This window comes from Mesoplodon mirus (assembly GCF_964341445.2).
Source record: "Mesoplodon mirus genome assembly, chromosome: 1".
In the NCBI taxonomy this organism is placed as follows: Eukaryota; Metazoa; Chordata; class Mammalia; order Artiodactyla; family Ziphiidae; genus Mesoplodon; species Mesoplodon mirus.
The window spans coordinates 17643474-17664595 of NC_138976.1; the positions used below are offsets into that span (position 1 = coordinate 17643474).

The 21122-nt window shown below is 46.8% G+C and overlaps 1 protein-coding gene across 3 annotated transcripts in view; it reads left to right on the forward strand.

Annotated features, from left to right (window-relative positions):
• Positions 1-21122, forward strand: part of ASTN2 (astrotactin 2) — a gene marked incomplete at its 5' end in the record, with an annotated part of 924983 nt that overhangs the window by 654879 nt on the left and 248982 nt on the right. For all 3 annotated transcript variants that reach the window (XM_082619566.1, XM_082619564.1, XM_082619565.1), the window contains 2 exons: positions 16546-16670; positions 19859-19963. In XM_082619566.1, coding sequence (XP_082475692.1) covers positions 16546-16670; positions 19859-19963 — 230 coding nt within the window. The remainder of the gene's footprint in view (positions 1-16545; positions 16671-19858; positions 19964-21122) is intronic.

Genomic DNA, 21122 nt, shown 5'->3' on the forward strand with positions numbered 1-21122 from the left:
TATAATTTGGATACAAGTCTTTTTTTTTTTTTTGAGGGGGAATACAAGTCTTTTATCAGATACGTGTTTTACAGTTTTTTTCTCCCAGTCCGTAGATTGTCTTTTCATTCTCTTTAACAGTGTCTTTCACAAAGCAGGAGTTTTTAATTTTAATAAAGTGCAACTTATCATTTTTTTTCTTTAATGGATCATACTTGTGATGTTGTATCTAAAAATCCATCACCAAACCCAAGATCACCAAGATTTTCTCCTATGTTGTCTTCTAGAAGTTTTATAATTTGGGGTTTTAAATTTAGGTCTATGATTATTTTGGGGTCAATTTTTGTGAAAAGTGTAAGGTCTGTGTCTAGATTCTTTTTTTTTTTTTTTTTTGCATGTGGATGTCTATCTGTTCCAGCACCATTTTTTGAAAAGACTATCCTTTCTCTGTTGAATTGCTTTTGCTCCTTTATCAAATATCAGTTGATAGTTTTGTGTGGATCTATTTCTTTGCTCTCTGTTCTGTTCCCTGATCTATTATTTATCTACTATTTCACCAAAACCACACTGTCTTGATTACTGTAGCTTTATTAGTAATTTATTTAGTAGTTTATTTAATAAAATGTATTTAATAAATAAATTTATTTAATAAGTTAGTAATTTATTTAGCCTTAGAGTTAGGTAATGTCAGTTCTTTGACTTTGTTTTTCTCCTTCAATTTTGTATTGGCTATTCTGGGTCTTTGGCCTTTCCATATAAGATTTAGAATGAGTTTGTCAATCTCTACAAAATAACTTATTGGGATTTTGATTGGGATTGCACTGAATCTATAGATCAACTTGGGAAGAACTGACATTTCAACAACATTGATATGAACATAAATATCTTTCCATTTATTATTCCATTTACCTCTTTGATTTCTTTCATCAACATTTTGTAGTTTTCCTCATATAGATCTTACACATATTAGATTTATACCTAAGTATTTCATTTTTTGGTGTCAGTGTAAATGGTGTTGTGTTTTTAATTTCAAATTCCAATTGTTCATTGCTGACATATTGGAAATAATTTGACTTTTGTATATTAACTTTGTATCCTGTAATTTTGACATAATCACTTATTAGTTCCAGGAATTTTTTATTGCTGCTCTTGACTCTTTGGGATTTTCTATTGAATATTATTTTAAAAATTACATTCTTATTAATAATGATGATGATGATGGTAGTTAAGAGTGCATAGTAGGAGGTGCCATGTGCATGCCACATGCACCATCTCATTTAATTCCACAACAATTTAGAATCACCAGTATTGTTATTTAGTCCCTATGACAAATGAGGAAACTGAAATTTAGTAAAGTGTGACAATCTATCCAAAGTTGAAAAAGGCAGAACAAGACTTAAACCTTGTCCTTCTTACTAGGAAACAAATAATAATCATAGCAACAGTAACCACAACTCAGTTAAATATATACCAGGCTGTTTACATTCATTGCCCCTTTTGATCTTTGTGACTGAGTCTATCAAAATTGGTACTATTATGAACCTCACGTAACAAGTGCGGTAACTGAGGCTCCTGAAATGAAGTAACTTTCCCAGGATCACACATCTAGTAAGAGGTGGAGTTTAAGATCCATTCTCAATCCATGTGGATACGGTTATTGTAGGCAAACTTGAGGCTGAGCATGGCCATGTGATTTCATATGACAATGTGGTGTAATTAACAAGGCTGGAAGCTAGATCCAGGGTCTTAGAAACTGAATTAAATTATATTTTGGTGTCAGATTTTGAAAAGGCCAAAAATTGTGTTCATTAATTGGATTTTTGTTTTCCTAGGCCCCTTTAAAGTTTTGACATCCATTGATTTTAAGGAGCACTTAAAAGCCATTTTCAACTGTCCTATAACAGTATGCACACTTCACCTTGGTCATCATGTAAACCGGCTAATGTCCACACTAGCCGGGTTCTGGATTTGGCTACAACTGATGTCAGATGTGTTGGAATTGAAAACGAAGGGATGTGAGAGATGGTCAGGGCTCCTCATTAGCACAGTGTTGCAGGAAGTACGTGCAAATAGTGCCGCCTTTTCTACTGCTTTTGGATGTTTTCTTCCTCCATTGTTAATGACTAATAAAAAAAGAGGGAGAGAGAGAGAGCAAACAAGAAAGCAACTGCTATTAGATTTTCTTCTACTGCAGTAGGTTTCTCATTTTGCAAAAGCTCATTAGAGACGGCTCTACAGGAAGACTTCCAAGATGCCCCAGGGGGAATGGGAAAGACAAAAGGGAATTAGAAATTTTCAGAGATGTGACCCCATCCACAAATTCACACCAGAACCAGCTGTTCTGAGGTCACATGTTCAGATTCTAAAATGTACCTCATGGCTTGGATTTAAAAAAAAAAAAGTTTTCCCTCTCTAACTACTAGCAGGAGTAAAGTTATTATAAGTGCATTGATGCTGTGTGGTCAGTTAAAATGTGGCTCTGATTGTTCCTATCTGTTGCTTTAAGTTAGAGTTTTGAAGCATCTTTTTTTTAATTTCTTTTTTTTTACTGGAGTATAGTTGATTTACAATGTGTTATTTTTAGGTGTATAGAAAAGAGATTCAGTTATATATACATATATCTATTCTTTTTGAGGTTCTTTTCCCATACAGGTTATTACAGAGTACCGAGTAGAGTCCCCTGTGCTATAAAGTAGGTCCTTGTTGATTATCTGTTTTATATATAGTAGTGTGTGTGTATGTTAATCCCAACCTCCTACTTTATCCCTCCCCCAACCTTTCCTCTTTGGTAACCATAAGTTTGTTTTCTAAGTCTGTGAGTCTGTTTCTGTTTTGTAAATAAGTTCATTTGTATCATTTTTTAGATTCCATATATAACTGATATCATATGATGTTTGCGATAATCTCTAGGTCCATCCATGTTGCTGCAAATGGCATTATTTCATTCTTTTTTATGGCTGAGTAGTATTGCGTTGTATATATGAGCCACATCTTTTTTATCCATTCATCTGTAAATGGACATTTAGGTTGCTTCCATGTCTTGGCTATTGTAAATAGTTCTACAATGAACATTGGGGTGCCTGTATCTTTTTGAATTATGGTTTTCTCCAGATATATGCCCAGGAGTAGGATTGCTGTATCATATCATAGCTCTATTTTTAGGTTTTTAAGGAACCTCCATACTGTTCTCCATAGTGGCTGTGTCAATTCACATTCCCACCAACAGTGCAGGAAGGTTTGCTTTTCCCCCCACCCTCTCCCCCATTTATTGTTTGTAGGCTTTTTGATGATGGCCATTCTGACCAGAGTGAAGTGATAACCTTATTGTAGTTTTGATTTGCATCTCTCTAATAATTAGCGTTGAAACATCTTTTTATTCTTTTAATTTGGAGTCTAACCTACTAGAGGTTCAATTTCACAAATGTTTTTGAGACTCTTGTATATATCTAAGGCTTTGTTGGGAGCTGGAGAAGGAGAAGGAAGACACAGTCTCTGCTCTCAGTGTGGGGGGAACAGACACCTCACAACAGTTTCTGTGCATGCTGAAGTAGGAAGAGAAGTATTCAACACATGGGGCTGGGGGGCATTGCCTCAAGCATAAATAACTCTCCTAAAAGTCAGGAGTAGGGTATGTGGTTACAAAAAATCCAATCAACCAGCAAAACAAAAACAAAAACAGTAAAACCCATGTTATAAAGAAAAGAATTCCAAATTAGTGGCCACGTGTCCCTGGGTTCTTGTTATAGCTCTGTCATGTGACTTGGACAAGCTGTGTATGCTGTGTGGAAAGGAGTAAAACAAAAGAATCTGAGGTCCGTTCCAGCTCTAAAATCTGCATCTTTCTTATTCGTCATCAAGATAGGCTTTTTGAGGATGTTAAATTAAACTGTGCTGGAACAGTGTTCTCTACAGCAGCAGTAGCTACCATTTATTGAGAGCTTGCTAGTCCCTGGCCTTCTGCTAAGCTATTCAGATTATGGACTCTCTTAATCTTTACAGCAAGTATGTGAGGCAGGGATGACTGTTATTCCCATTTTTCTGATGAACAAACAGAGGCTCAGAAAAATGCAATGTTCTGTCCAACCAGAGCCACACAGGGGATGGGAGGTGGAACCAGGATGCAAATCCAGGTGTGTCTGGCTGCAAAGACTGCTTCAGAAAAGCTAAGAAAGAAGACATACAGTGTCCATGGGAACAGGGCTCCCCCTCTTGGGAACTTCCTCTTAGCCCTCTAGAGCCATTTAGGGACATCCGTGTTAGTCAAGGAAATGGACCCAGGGCTGAAAGGGTCCCCAGAGATGGGAAGCGACTTGCTAAAGGCCACACAGCAAGTTAATGGCACAGCTTCACAGAACTGGTCTCCTCCAGCGCAGGATTGAATGCACATGAGGAACGGTGAGAACACACACTAGGATTCAGGGAGAGTCAGTGCCTCAGCCCTTGGAATCATTTGGCAAGTGCTTTTGTGCCCCTGCTCTACGTCTGCTGTTCTGCTAGATCCTTGAGACAGACATGAATCATGGTGTGGGGTGGAGGGGCCCTGAATACCAGAATGTGAAGATCCTAATTGGACTTGAAATATCTCTAAAGGTTCAGGAATATTGGCTTCTGCCCTTGACTGGGATAGAATTAGCAGCTCGACCTCTCAGGGAGGGAGATACACTGGAACCTGTAGCTCAGGGCATGGAGAGAGAGATCTAGGCTGAGTGGTGCCCCTCCCTCAGCGGGGCAGCCGCCACCTTGGACCAGGAGATTCACACCCTGCAGATCTGTGGGAGGGGGCAGGTTTTAGGCTTGGATCTCATCCGGCTGCATCTGGGCTGTATTTGGGGCAAGGCTAATTTCCCTCTTCAAATCTCATTTATAGTGTCTGAAAAAAAAAGAGATAATGATAGCACTTGGTTGGAAAAATGCAGGGGTTGGACCTAGTGATGTCAAACTTTCCCCACCCCCAGCTCTAAAGTTTTAAGCCCGGCTTTCAGGGCCTTGGATTCCTTCTCTTGAGAACTGGAGGGACAGTTCGGGAAGATACTCCGGAGGACCTAGTGACAACAACTCAGCTTGTTCCCCGTGTTAGGACAGGATGAGGCATCCCGGTGCTGACACACAGGCGAGGAGATGGAGGGCGAAGCTGCTGAGGAGAAGATCATGTTTCTCTGGCCTGCAATTTCTTTCAATTTCAGGGATCGCAGTTACCAGGACAGGAGTTAGTAACAGCCATGCCTGGAATGCTAAAGTGAGTTTGGTGCCACTGGTAGACGCGGTTTTGCATTTAGAGAGGGAAGGCTTGTGCAACGCGTAACCCAGGCTTCACATTCAGTGTGTGTGTGTGCGTGTGAATACACACCTGTGTATGAATGAGGGTAGGGCAGGAGAGAGAAAGACAGGTGGGAGCATGGTCGGAGAGGCGGGTAGAGGGGAGGAGCTGACAGCCCTGATTCAATTGTATGTGACCCTAGGAAAATGGCCTCACCTCTCTGCACCCCAGTTTTCTCACGTTCATCATCGAGGTAATAATGCCTACTTTGCAAAATCGTTGAGAAGTGTTTTAGTTTGTTCAGGCTGCTATAACGAAATCCTGTAGACCAGGTGGCCTAAACAGCAAACATTTATGTCTCGCTGTTCTGGAGGCTGGGTAGTCCAAGATCAAGGCACTGACAGATTCAGTGTCTGGTGAAAGCTCACTTCCTGGCTCTTAGATGGCACTTTCTCCCCATGTCCTCTCATGGCAGAAGGGACAAGTAGCCCTCTGGCGCCTCTTTTGTAAGGATGCCCATCTCATTCATCAGGGATCCACCCTCATGACCTAATTACCTCCTAAAGGCCCCACCTTCAAATACCATCACATTGGGGGTTAAGTTTTAATGTATGAATTTGGAGGGAACACAGACATTCAGTCTGTAATGAGCAGGTTGGAAACAAATCCTCCAGAGCATCTAACACAGGGTGTGCATTCAATAAAGGGCAGTTACTGTTATTAATGTGGGGATCCCTCTGGGACGTTCAACCAGCCCTGGTAGTTTCAGTGACTCAACCTTCATTTTTCAGCATTTCATTTAGGGGGAAAACAAAACATCCCTAGCATATTTTTGCATAGTTTTTAAGAACACAGAGTTAGACTGTTCCACGTCCAGCTTACTAGCTCTGTGAAGTTAATTAACCTCTTTGTACCTCTGTTCTCTCCTTACAAAAAAATAAAAATTAGAATAAGGGGCTTCCTTGGTGGCGCCGTGGTTGAGAGTCCGCCTGCTGATGCAGGGGACACGGGTTCATGCCCCGGTCCGGGAAGATCCCACATGCCGCAGAGCGGCTGGGTCCGTGAGCCATGGCCACTGAGCCTGCGCGTCCGGAGCCTGTGCCCTGCAACGGGAGAGGCCACAACAGTGAGAGGCCCGCGTACCGCAAAAAAAAAAAAAAAAAAAAAAAAAAAAAATAGAATAAGGGTTCTTACCTTTCAGGATTGTTGTGAGAATGAAATGAGATATGTGCAAAGCCCTTAGAATGATGTCTAGCACATTGTAAGCAATCAATAGTTATTAGCTTTACAAATGATCCTGCTATTTTGATACTAGTATCTAGGGAAGAAAGGGCAAGATGGATAGGGAGGCAGCGATGAGTGAGGCAATGATCCAGGCCTCACAGGAGGGAGATTGCAGTCCCACAACTGAATGCATTGTTCGCCCCTCCCCCACCCCGCCATTTCCATTCAGCTAGGAGGCATTCGTTCATTCACTGAATAAGCACTTATTAAGCCCCTAGTGTGCTTCAGCCACTGTGTCAGGGCTGGATGCATAGAAATGAATAAGACAGACATGGTCCTTGTCCTACAGTGCCCTTGGTCCAGTGAAAGAGACAGCGAATGACCAGGACCACAAGTCCAGTGTGAAAATGTTAGGATAGGGTACTGTGGAAACTCAGGGAGGGGGCATCGAACCTGCAAATGAAGGGAGAGGCATCGACATAATCCTGGAAAAAACCCCCACAAAACTGGAGTGTGGTAGGCAGAATAATGGCCCCCAATATGTCCACATTTTAATCCGTGGAATAAATTATCTTACATGGAAAAGGGAGATGAAGGGTGCAGGTACACATGAGGTTGCCCATAGTTGATCTTGAAACAAAGAGATTATCCTGGATTATCCAGGGGGGCCCAGTGTAATCCCAGGCATCCTTCAAGTGGAAGAGGAAGGCAAGAGAGGAGCTCAGAGCCACGTGATTCCAGAAGGATTTGACTTGTCTTGGCTAGCTTTGAAGATGGAGCCAAGGAACGTGGGCAGCCTCAGAGAGCTGAAAAAGGCAAGGAGATGGATTCTCATCTAGAGCCTCCAGGCAGTATGCAACCTGGCTGACACCTTGGCTTTAGCCTAGGAACCCATGTCAGACAGCTGACTTACAGAGCTCTAAGATAATGAGTTTATGTCATTCTAAGGCACTAAGTTTGCAGTGATTTGTTATGGCAGCAACAGAACACCAATACACGGAGCCAATGACATCTTTGAGTTAGGACTGTCCTTCTAGAAAATCACTCTGGCCACAGGATGGTGAACAAGTTGGAGGGGCAAGGCTGGATGCAGAGAGCGCAGTTAACAGGCTGTTGCCGTAGGCCCTGGGAGAGGGGGTGATGGCTTAAACCAGAAGAGACAGCTATTATATGCTGCGTCTGTACCAGATCCTGGAATCCGAGGGGAATCAGCTGAATAGATCCCTACAACCGAGACCTACAGGGCCTGGGATGGAGACAGACATGCAGAGAACAGCCATCCCGACTTATCCCATGACTCTTCTTCTACTCCCCACCACATGTATTTATGATGGAAACCAGCAGGTTCTACCTCCTGAGTCTCGCTCAAACCCGTGCCTCTCACCTATACTCTGCCATCCAGCTACTCCATGATGTCTTGGCTGGGTTGCTGCAAAACCTCGTACCTGATCTCCCTCACCCCAGCCTTGTTCCTTTCCCAGCCCATCCTCCACCCTGCATCCAGGCCTTCTTTCTAAAGCTCCAATCAGATGGCATCACTGTCTTGCTTAAAACCTATCATGGGTCTCCTTGCCCTCAGAATAAAGCACACATTCCTTAGCATCATTTAGCAGACACACACACGCACACACGCACACACACACACACACACACCTTTGGACTTGGCACATGCTATTACTTCTGCCTGGACCTCATCCCCGCCTCCCTTGCTCACTCTCTCCCTGGATAACCCCTCCCAATCGGTTAAGACTCACCTCCTCCAGGGAGCCTTCCCGACCTCCCCAGTCTGTGTTAAGTGCCCCTCCCTGGGTCTCTGAACCTCCTCTATGAATCTTAAACTACCACATTAACCTATAACCGCGTCTTTAAATCGTTAAGCATTCAAACATTTTTTTCACTGCAACTCAGTTATGCAAAACACTGTAGTCTTCTTAATTTTCTACAGCCGATGTAATATTTCCCTCAAGTTCTCATTCCACTGATAGCAAAAAAAGTAGTTCAACTTGCCAGTTAAGGATACAGAACATACTCTTTAGGGGAACTGTTTAGTCTGTTCAAAGGTGAATTCCTCAACAGCCAACCCTGTCTTTCCCTTACCAGGCAGTCTCCCGACCTCCGCTTGGCCTCAGGGTGCATGCAGATGGGGGCTGGTAAAAATGTGGTCTGCTGGATCCTTGCTGGCGTTCACTTTGTGATTTCCTGTTTGAGCTTGGCTCTCAGCCCTTGCACTGGCTTCCATTGTGATATGGATGGTCTTGGGCATTTTGAGAGGGGCTACATATTGGAATCCACTGCCAAGTCCACAGTCACAATGTCCCCACTCTCTATGGGACCCTTGTTCTAATCTCAGGCCTCCTTCCCCATCCCCGCTTCCTTGGGAGCAGGAGGCTTATGCCAAGAAGTCTTGTCATCTTTAGTCTCTCTACCCTGCAGGTGCAGGACTTGGGGGGCTGACTTCTGCTGGCCTCTTGCTCACCTACTGATACCCTCTCATGGGACCTTCTGTTGGCTTTTCAGAGAAAGGGGCTCACAACCACCCCCACCCCCCCGATTATACCCTGATCTAGGGGAGCAAAGCCTGTCGTTCCTGCTCACCCCCATCCCCCTTGGATTTTCCCCAAATCCTTGTTGGTATTTAAACATTTGTTGGTACCGCCCTCAAGGCTGGGGTTAGTAGGGAGGGGATGTTGACTTCTAAGAAACCCAGAAAGAGGGTTGTTGACTCTCAAGCATGAACTCTTGGCCTCTTGGTCTTCTCTCCTGGGCAATTCCTCCCAGAACTAGTGGCAGAAAAAAAGGGTTTTCGCCTTCCTTTTTCGGTCCTGTGGGAACTCCCCTGAGGTCATAGGCTGTACCAACTGTACATTAAAATAAGATATTATGATCTGGGTTGGCCAGGCCTGCCTTTGATATATAAGGGACCTTCACTCCCAGCACAGGTTGGCTTTGAAAACTATTGTCTAGCTCAAGACACTACAAAGTCAGCTTTGAGATCTAGCCCAAAGCTGAGTGATGGCTCCCTTTCTTTTCTAGAAAGTATGTGCTCTTCTATCTAAGGACAAATGCCTTTGATTTAGACCAATATGACTCATAGGGAATGAAAAAGGCTTCATTTTAACATTTTCAGCACCATCATTCACCTTGCACACATTTTCACACAATTTATAACATGTGTCTTACCCTAGGCTGTGAGCACCTTGAGAATGAGGAATGTCTATCTTATCATTGTTTTCCCAGTGCCTGGGACGCAGTAGTGAAAATTTGTTGAATGAATCAATGAAAGGTTGAATGAAAGAATGACTAAATTCAGGGTGCTTGAACAAAAAACTTGCATGAAGACTCCTAATTAAGAAGCAAATCACATGAGAACAGAGTTAGAAACAGAGTTTCTAACAGTACCCAAGAAGGGCAGAGCTTGCAGCAGGCGTAGACACGAGACCCTATGACTCCAGCACCTACAGAATGGCTACAAAATCTAGCCCAATGCATCTCAGTCTGGGCTTCAGAGAAACAAATATTTTGTACCAGCCGCCCACCCCTCCCTGTTCCAGAGGTAGGGAGTGGCTTTCCAAAACCACCCAGAAAGGCACTGACAGAGTCAAGATGAGGACAGGGACCCAACTCCTTGATCACAGAGGAAACCACATCTCAGTCAAAGCTGCCTCTCACTTGGCAGAAAGGCTTAGTTTAGCTGGAGGCAAAGGATGGGTCATGGTTCATACCAGAGGAGGTGTCCTCATTGGTATTGGGCTTTTTTCATGGCACCCTTTCAGGAGGCTGCGGGCAGCCTAGGGAGAGCCAGGGAGAGTGGCCCCCTCCCTGCGGACTCAACAGCGTGCAGGCCAAGACTCCTGGTCTTCTCTTGACTAAGGAAAGGCTGCAGACAGTGCTGGCTGGCTCTGGGATGATTTACTTCTCTGAAATACCTCAATTTAAATGCTAATGTCCCCAGAACTGAGGGGTGATCAGCTCTTGCATGCTGGTGGCTGTGTATTAGTGTATCCAAAACACTCACACGTATTCTTGAATGGGGACAGGCGGGAGGGAGAACCTTGGGAAGGGTGGGCGGAGCCAGGATGGCCAAGGAGCCCAGCTTCCCTCGCTTGTCCACAAGTTCCTGTCAGCATGGCTGATGACAGGGAAGCTATGCAAGGTACTTGCTCCGGGGAGAGGCTCCCTATAAGTTTGTGTCGCTTGGAGATTGTATGCAGGGGGCATGGGGGGTGAAGAAGCCTGCCCCTACTCTATACACAATTGAACAGATTTTTGGGGGGCTTGTGCTGTAGAAGGCCCCGGGCTGGGCTCTCTGAGGCTCTCAAATGAATCCAGAATCTGGTATGGGGTTCAGGAAAAGGGACTAGCACTGAAGATAACTTGGGGGCAGTTCCCTGATGGTCCAGCGGTTGCGACTCCACACTTCACTGCTGAGAGCCCATATTCAATCCCTGGTCAGGGAACTAAGATCCCGCAAGCCGTGTGGTGTGGCCAGAAAAAAAAAAAAAGCTAACGCTATATGGAATGGATCCTCCTCCTCACCCCTTGAAGTTCAACTCATTACTCCCATTTTACAGATGACATTAGGAAGAATGAATAAAGTATAAGTGACCTCTCTCCAAGGTCACACAGCCAGAATCTGGATCCATATCTGTATGATTTCTGAGCCCATGCCCTTTCCACCACCAGATCCCAAGGTAACTGCTGGAATTTACTCACAAACAAGAGGCATGAGAGAGAAGTGACAAGAAAGATTTATTCCAAGTGGGGAAAACGGACATGGTTTCTTGGAAGGGGTGGTTTTTGGACTGGTCCTCCTAGGCTTCCTCACCCCCCACCCCATCCCCTGCACCTCCCCGATGTGAGTGCACACGTGTGTTCGTGTGCTCACCAAGAGTGGGAGTTCCGGCCAGCCTCTGCTGAGTGAGCTCCCTTTTTCCCATCTGGTGCCCGCTAGCTCTGTGGCCCTGGCCCCCGTCTGAGCTCCATGGGAGCCAGGGTGTCTGCATATTAGGAAGTTAGAGGAAGAAAAAGTAGGGTTTTGAAGCTTCTTATGGAAAGGCTGGCATTTTAGACAAAAATCCCCAATGTCCCTTGGAAACTAAAGCATTTGGGTGCCCTGTAACAAAAGATCAGAAAGTCATACACACAGAGGTCATACACACATTACTTTTGTCTCTGGGTTTCCTTCCTTTGCTTCCTCAACAAACGTTCATTGAGTACCTACTTTGTATGCAGTGGGCACCGGGCTAGGCCCTGGGGAAGGCGACAGCAAATGGGACAGGCATCGTCTTGGCCCCTGTGGAGCTCACAGTCTAGTGGGAGAGTAGATATCCATCAAGGTCCCGAAGAGCACATCTGGGTTAGGAACTACGAAGCTCTTCCTAGAAGAAAAGAGCAAGACGCTATGAGAGGGTATAACAGGAAAACTGACCTTGGGAAGGTTTCTGAAGGGCAGAGGAATGATGTGTGGTCTGAGTGACAAGTAGGAGTTGGCCTGCTGCAGGGGGCTGGGGGGCAAGAGCTTTCCAGAGAGAGGGCAAATCCTAAGCCGACCCTTTGAAGGAAGTGAATATGCCCCACAAGAGGAACTTACAGCCAATCAGTGCATCTGGACAGCGGGCAGGGGCAGTGGTCCATGAAACAAGGCGGAAGGAGTAGGCAGGGGCTAGATGGTGGAGGCCTTGAGACCTTCACACAGTGCCTGCCTTCTCCACCAGACCTCCTCTGAATTCCCACTGCTGTACCCCTAGTGTGCATGGGAGACCCCAAAACACGTTTGTGGGATGAAAGAGACCTCCCACTCCCAGAGTTCTTGTGAGTCCCCGGAACCCAGGATCTGCTATTTTAAAAATCTTACGAATTGTTTCCATATAATGTCAATTGAGATTAAGCTGTTTTCATGGATATTTGTGGGGGGGGAGGTGTTTGTCCAAAGAATCAGTAGCCCTGTCGCCGTTGGAGACACAACTTATGCAGACCCGCACGCACACAGATACGTACGTACAGTGATACCCCTGGGCTCAGAAGCACACCCCTCTCTGGCCTGGTCTCAGGTCATCCTGGTGGTCAGGAGCACGGGCTCTGGATTGATCCATTGAATGTGTGCTTCCTGAGTTCCAGGTTCTCAGCTAGGAGCCCCATTACCACTTCCCAACTGTGGTCCTCAGTTGGACAAGTTCCTTAACCTCTCTGAGGATCCATGTCTTCATCTATAAAATGGGAATAATAATAGTAGTTACAGAATTCTCACGTGGTGAAAATGACATACACATTCACACATATCTTGGCACACTACCTAGAACATAGCTGATGATCAACAAATAGGATCAATCAATAAATATTACTTACTCTTCTTCCTATCTTCCTCTTATTAGGATTCATTAGTTGCCTGGTAGTTTTTACTACACGCACACCCACGCACACACGAGCTCTGAGAATCTGGATTTGTTTTCGAGCCAACTGAGTTTCAGCCAGCACCCTGCCATCCTCCCATCAGTTTCCCCAGGTGGGTGGATTCTGAAGTTGCTGTCTGGGTTCTGTCTGAGCTTCTCAGCCCAGTGGCACCTTCCCAGCTCTGCTCTTCCCATCCTGTTTTGCCTCTCGGAAGAGCTGACTAATGCAAAGGCCCTGGGCGCCCTCTGCTGGCAGAGGCCATGCAGGACTTGTGGCCATCGCCCAGGCAGCCGCGAAGGGGCCCAGTCCTGAAGGGCCATCATTGGTCCTCGGTCTTTGCTGCAGCTGTCTTGTCATTCCCTGCTCCACCCCTGCCTCCCTCCCTCCCCGCTCTCCGCACTGGCCTGTGAACTCCCACCCTTCCATGGTCTCCCACCTTCTCACGCTCTTCCTTGTGACCCTCCCTGCGTCCTGCGAAAACCTTCCTCCAAGAAGGGGAGTGTGCGCTGGCCCCCTGCCCTCCTGAGGTCGGCCACTGTGCTGCCACTCCCTGAGGTCAGATTTGCCCAGAGTCAAGCCCAGCTTAAATAGAAGGCAGAAGGATTAGAGGAGAGGAACGTGGGGCTGGCGAGGGTGTCACTGTCCCCCTCCTCTGCGATTATAAACGCATAGCCAGAGATGTGAAGTCATGACCCTGGGTGGTAAAGTGAAAAATAATGAGCTTGCCTTCAGATCCCTCTTCCCAAATGCACCTGGTGTGTAAGTCCAGGGAAGTCAGTTCACATCTCAGAGCCTCCATTTCTCCATCAGTCAAGAGGGGGTGTAATCACACCCATCTCACAACATTGGAGTGAGGGCCGTGAAGTCACCTGGAGAGCAGAACCCCTCGTGTGTGGTCAGATTACAATGAGTAACAGACCCCTTCTTTAGGCTGCAACCTGTCTGGGCTCAGTGCACCCAGGGGTGCTACGGCTCTTCCAGCTTTGACAGCCTGTGATTGTCACAGGCAGCGTCTTCAGTGCCCCACACCTGTGCAGTGATGTGGAGTGTGGGCTTTGGGGCCAGACCACCTGAGATCTCCCGCTTCCCAGCTGTGTGGTTTTAAGTAGTTACATAACTGCTTTGTGCTTCTGCTTTTCCACCTCCCAACTAGGGGTCTTAAGGGCACCTAATTCATATGGTTGGGTGAGAACTAATGTAAAGTACTTGGAACATCGCCTGGTGCATAGGAGGTACTCAACAAACAGTTATTGCCATCATTGTTATTATTGTGATTTCTCTAAGGCAGGCTGAAGAGCGCTTAGGGTCCCCATTTTACAGATGAGAAGACTGAGGTTTGAGTGGTTTGCTCCAGGTTTCACAGCTAGGATGCAGTGTGGGCAGATCAGGAACTCAATCTTCAGAGCCATCTCAGTCTTGCCCTCTCCTATTCATAAAACAAGTGCTTGGGTCTCGTGGGGAAGGGACCCTTGGCCAAAAGCCTCCAGCCCATCCAAATCCCTGATAGCTGGCCCTACTGACTGTTCTGCATGGCTGACCCATTGTCTCCCCCACACAGCTGGGAAGATCTAAAGGACTAGGGGAGAAGCCAGTCTATCTCTGGATCCTGAGTACCTAGCTCAGGACTCCACCCCGAGGGTGTGCTCAGCGCATGTTAGTGCAATGACTAAGGCAGGGGGACAGCCTCCACCTCATTGTATGTCTAAGGGAAGGTCTGTATCACAAGAGGCCACCTCATGAGGGGGACAGGAAGAAACTTAGTTCCTTTGGCCCTGGTGGGTGTTACATGCTACTTGGGGGCACTTCCATGACCCCTGGCAGGTTCTCTTTTTCTGTTCACATGGCTGATTCACATGTCCAAGTTTGCAGACAAATCAAAGGCCAGACACAAACACCTAGGTGGAACCCATGACAACAGGCACACGTGTAGACATAAACAAGTACAGCTCTCCAGACAAACATGGACACACCCATGCTGCACACAACAGCATGCTTAACTGTACACGTGTGGGCCTAGAAACTCAACATCATGCCACATGCATGCCCAGCAGACAGTCCAAGGCCCAGCCGCTTACCTCACCAGATGTGCAGTCAGAGAGACCAGGTTCCAACCCCAAATTTACCACCTCTTAACTCTGAACCTCATTTTTCCTTTCGTGTAAAATGAAGATAATGATAACTCTCTTGTGGGTCACTGTGAAGATTAAATGATTACATGGATGCAAAGTGCTTAGCGAGATCCTAGCAAATTAAGGATTCAATCAGTAATTGTCAAAGATGACAATGATGATGATGACGAAGATGCTGGTGATGTTGGAAGATGGAGACAGTGGGTCCTCCCCTGGATTCTGACCTGCTCAGGGGTCGGACACCGAGAAGGTGTTCACTGAATGACTAGAGGGTGAGCTTTGAAGGTGCCTGGGGTGGAGTGCATGGGGACGTGCAGTACAGAAAGGAAGGTGACCCAGGCCACACAATGCTTGCTTGGCTGCTTTTGAACTGCCCGAGATCCAGGCTTCAAAGGCATTGCTTGGGCATCACAGATTTTTGTTTGCCTCTTGCTGATTTTCATTTCAAGGTTGCCCGTTCCAGGTGGCAAAATGAAGCGATAAACATCCCCTTCCCTTTGTTCTTCAATTCCCCCTCCTCCTCTCCAGGTTGTAGTTAGTGTCTCTAACTCTGAGGATTTCTGAATAAGAAGGGACCTCAAAAGTCAGATCTGAATACAGAAATGTCCTGGATACTGTCCATGCCAAGTGGCTCTCAAGTTTCCTACTTGCATACTCCCAGCTACAGCAAGCTCACCACCTCGCAGTGGCAGGCTGTTCCATTTTTAGGCAGGTCTATTGTCTGGAAGATTGAAGCCTGCCTCCCTGCAATGCACTATCACCTCATCCCCCACACCTTAAGACTACCTTTGTTCAGGGTTCAGTGCCCCGAGGGCACCCCGAGGCTTGTCTCCTGTTTCCTGGAGTGGCCCTGCAGAGAAGCAACAGAGGTACCTGAAGAATTTAGGGCAAGAAAGAGCACTAGCCTAGGAGTGGGGAGATCTGGTTTTGAGTCTAACCTGTTGGTTGTCTGTGAGAAATTTGTTCCCCTTCTCCCGGCCTCAGTTTCCCCATGTCTAAAAGGAGGAGTTGGATCCAAAAGATCTCTTAGGATCCTTCCACTTTAGCACTCAAACACCATTCCTTCAAGCCTTCCTTTCTCCAGCTCAGTCTCACCCGCTCTTTCTTCAAGGACTCCACGCTCTCCTCAGTTCCCTCGCATCCTGGCTCACCGCTGTCACCGCTTATGTAAAGGGACATTTAGCAGCCAAATAGACAGTTTATAGAATATCAGACTGTGTCTTAGGCAGTTGGCAGCTTTCTCCCATTCAGTGTTTAAAACTACCCTGAGGTCTGACTTTCATAGAAAAGGAAACTGAGGTTCTGAGTGGACCAGGAACTTGCTCAAGATCATGCAGCTAGTAAGTGGTGGGCCAGGATTGAAGCCCCAGCCTGCCGGATTCTGGAACCGTCCTTAGCACCATGGCCCCAGGGCTGGGATTCAGGGAGCCAGAGGCATCCCAGCAAGGCCGTCCACCGGCTCACGAGTCAGTCTCTTCCGTGACTACGAGCTCCCTGCCCTCCTTCCCAGCAGCACCTGCAGCCTCCGCTTCCTCCATGTGGCAGCCTCTCTGCTCCTCTCCACAGGGAGAACAATTTCATCAAGGACTTTCCTCAGCTGGCCGACGGGCTGTCGGTGATCCCGCTGCCGGTGGAGGAGCAGTGCCGGGGGGTCCTCTCCGAGCCCCTCCCAGACCTCCAGCTGCTCACTGGTAAGACACACGTGCTGGACCCTCCCCAGCCTCCCTGACCACACACCTGCTCTCCAGTCCACTCAGCTCTCAGCACGTCCAGGATGGGCCCTGCCAAGCCTCTGTGTTTGCGAGGGATGGGATGGGATGGGAAAGGGACCTACCTACCATTTCTTGGACTCCTATGGACTGTGCAGAGCTAGGGGCTTCCCTGAGACTCCAGGCTCTGAGCCGAGGCCGGATTTACTCTCTTAGCAAACTTCAAGTACACAGTGCAGTGTTATTTAACTGTAGTCACCGGGCTGCACGCTAGACCCCAAAACCGCACTCATCCGGCATAACTGAACCTCTGTACCCTTTACCCAACATCTCCTCATTTTTCTTGCCTCCAGCCATCCTATTCTCTGCTTTTACGAGTCCAACGTTTTTCGATTCCACGTAGAAGTGAGATCATGCAGTTCATGTTTAAGTCGTTTTGAAATAAAATAAGTAGACCTCTCCCATCCCCACCCCAACCAGGAGCCTCTCTCAGTTGACAGCATCTCAGTTACACAAGCTGTTTTTGAATGTGGGCACTGGGCCATCCTGGTGGTGGTGGTGGGGGTGGGTATCATTCCTCTCGTGTTATAGGTGAGGAATCTAGACTCAGAGAGGTGAAGGGACCGATCAAGGTCACACAGTAAATCCGCCAGGACTAGAACCGGGTGCCATGGCTCCAGGTCTTCTGCCCTTTTCACTCCACTCTGCAGTCCGTCCCCCAACCCCCAACCTCCGTCGCTCCCCTACTGAGAAGCCATCTTTTGCAGGCTCTCCTGAGACTTGTATTTTCTGTCCCACTGCGGGAAGCCCGTCTGTTCCGCCTCATCTTCTCCCAGTTCCTCTCTTGCCCTTTGGGGGGACTTTCCCAAGATGTGAGGACCCTGGCTCTGCTTTTGTGATACAGTACGTTGTGGTTCTGCATTAGTGGTACAAACTCTTAGGATTATTTGTTTTGATTTGGGGATCTTTGGAGGTGTCCTCATAAAGGAACGGTTACATTTTAAGAGGTTTTTTTTTTTTTTTACTTACCAGAAAAAATACCCCGCCCCCAATCCCAGGGCTTCATTTTACCCCTAATCCTTTGGTGGGGATCTAGGATAGAGTCAGGTAAGATGGGGGTCAGAGATTGAGTAGCACCGGGGGTGGGTTTTTGGTCAGGAATAGTATACAAGGAAGTGAGTGAGTCAGTAAGTAGGTATTTATTGAGAACCTGCTCTATGTCAGGCTCTGTTTTGTCTCTGCAGGAGTGGGAATCATATAAACCATGGCCTTGACCTCAAGGAGCTGACATTTCACCGAAGGGGCTTATATTTCAAGCTGGAATCCAGGAGGGACCAGGGATGGGGAAAGTGAGGGATGGAGTGATGATCACTTCTGGGGGAGGCCCAGGGATGGGGTCAGGGGCAGAGAAGATGGTTTGGTAAATTTCTTGATAATCAAAAGAAGTAGCAGCGTTGTTTCGTTTTGTTTTGTTTCCTTTTGGACACCATTCCACCAAGTGCATAAGCTGCATCAACAGTCTGCATCAAAATATCTGCCTCCCTCTACTGGGGACGGCCCCTCCAAGCCTGCCCTGAATTAGGGCAAGCAATCATAGACGGGGCAGAGGCTGCCTGGCTGCTGGTGTCTAGTCTTCCTGGACAGACTGTTTTCTTTGCCCTGACTCAAACCACGGCCCTCTCCTCCTCTCCCACCCTCTCTCCTTCTCTCCCCGGTGTCTGCAGAGGAAGGAAAGGACAGGCAGAGCAGATAAACAGAGAGGACGTATTTGTAACAAAACAACCTCCCTCCAGTGGACATATCTTGGGGGATCATGAATATTTTACTTTAAAATGAAAGCCTCTAAGAAATTATATTATTCCTGAGGCTAAGGGGGGAAGAAAAAGTTGATAGTAATGGACAGCTTTAATACTGCAGTAATGTCCAGGAAGAAATCACTTGTTCCAGTGAGATTCTCATTTGCATCTTGGTATCAAATATCTCTTTAAGTGCCTCCTCACCAGGGGACAAGAGAAAAGGAGAGAAAATGTGCCTGCCATTTGCAGAGGAGACACAACAGTAATAGTAACTGCTGATGTGACTAGCATTTCTTTTTCACATATTTTTTCCTGATTATAAAAAGGAGAGTCTGCAGTGCTTCGAGTACAAAATTTAGAAAATGGAGATGAATGTAAATCAGAAAACAAGGATCTTTCACACATCCACCACACTCAGTTAACCACTTGCTAACATTTTGTTGTGTTTTTTTTTCTTTGTTTATATTTTGTCTACGCTTGTGTTTCACACAATGCATTCTATGGAACATGAGTTCCAGTGAAACCTAAAAACGGGGCTCCTTGGTCAAAAAAGTTTGCAAAATGTTGTGCACTTCATGTATCTTCATGTACCTTTAAAACGCATATTAATTTATTCAAGGTGCTGAGAAATTATACAGCTTTTTTTTTTTTTTATCTTTTTTAACTTTGTTTAGCCAGTGTTTCTCGGTCTTGTTTGAAACGGGAACCTTTTATGTGTACGCACAGGTATTTTACGAGATACCAAAGGACATCTTGTGCTTCCATGTTAGGAAACAAACAGTCTGTGGAGGGTGAACAAACATAAATCGTCAGATAGTAAATGTGTTAGGCTTTGCACGTGGTCTCTGTCACAACTGCTCAGCTCTGCTGTCATCGTGCAAAAGTAGCCTTAGGCCGTATGTGATGAATGGGCTGTGCTTCTCTGGCCCTCAGTCCACACGTAGGACATTTCAAGGTTACCAAAGGACTTCCACTGCTATTAATTTATTTGAGTCTCACAATACGCTTGTGAAATAAGATCAGCCCAGGTAGCCATGGGATCAGATGGGGAAACTGAGGCACCGTGCTCTCTAGCACCCCATGGCAAATCGCCGCCAGAGTGAGTGGAACCGTAAACCCATTCTTGCTTGTAGGGTAAAGGGGGCCGTGTGAGCTGTAGAGCAGAGAGAAAAGGCGGGGTTGGGGCTGAGATCAGAGGCCTGGAGGTGGAGTCCAGATAAAACTGCCAGCCCCAGAGAGAGCCCTCGCTCTAGGGCCAAGCCTCTGTCCACTTAGAAGAGGTGGCTGTTACCCAGAGCCCAGGGCTGCAGGGTGGGGTTGTAGGGTGAGGCCTCTAAATGCCAGGCTCACATGAGCTTCTTCTTCCCTCCCCAGGAGACGTCAGGTATGATGAGGCCATGGGTTACCCTATGGTGCAGCAGTGGCGGGTCCGCAGCAACCTGTACCGCGTGAAGCTCAGCACCATCACCCTCTCGGCAGGTGAGGACTGCCGCCCGCAGCCAGGGGACTTGGCGTGATTCAGCTCAGGTCCCCCAAGGATGCTGGCCCTGGAGATGCTGAGGAATGAGGCCACCCCACCCCCCGCCACCATCAACAATCTCACAGGGAGGGCAGATTGACAAGCAGGCAGGACAGTGGGGTCCACACACTGCAGCAGGTCAATGCGGTAATGGGGCCGCTGTCCATTCTGGGGAGTCAGAGAGGCTCCTGGAGGAAGGGGTGTCTGAGCAGGGTGTGGGGGATGAATAGGAGAGAGGGGCAAATGATAATCTAGGTCACACTTACATTCTCAAAGCTATTCAGGCGTGTGGATTGGATGAGTTCTTTCAGGCACTGATTCCTCTGGTTTCTCCTGGCTGATTTCTTTTCCTGCCCATTTCCTACTCAGCAGTAATGCATTCCCTGCTCCCCTCCTCCCACCAACACACACACATGCACGCACACACGCACTGCTCACACTTTGTCCACATGAACCCTGTGCTTCAGCTGATGGGGACGGTTTGTAGTTCTCAAAATGGGACATTTTCTTCCTTGTCTCTGTGACTCTGCGCATGCTGTTTCCTCCGCCTGGATCTCCTTGCACATCCTACAGTACTCGGAGATGCCTCCCCCATTATCTATACCCTTTGGAATAATTCAAGGAATTCCCTGTGCTCAACTGCCTATATTAAAGCACTAACAAGTGCTTGATTCACAGCAGAATCCTGTCTGTCTCCCCCACTAACCTGAGAACTGTGGGTACTTACTTATTCCTGTACCTTACATTCCTGCACATTACTGGTGCTCCTTTTTGATGAAGGAATAAAAGATAAACGAAAACTGAAAAGTAAGGAAACGAAAACTGAAAAGATGGGGCCTGGCCTTGGGTTTTCTACCCTGACTCTTACTCATAACACTGCCACTGGGTTATTGTCCAAGTATCTTGAAACGGTGGGCGAGCTCTTTTCTTACCTTTTCTCTTTCAATATCGCTTTGTTCGTGAGCAACATGGAACTCTTTTAGCCTGGGTATTGGGAAGTATAAATAGTAATTATGGCTGACATCACCCAAGCGCTTTATAATGTTTCATATCTTAGGGCTTACATCAGTCTCGAGAGGAAGGCATTCTTTATCACTTTTTTTTTTCAGATAACGAAAC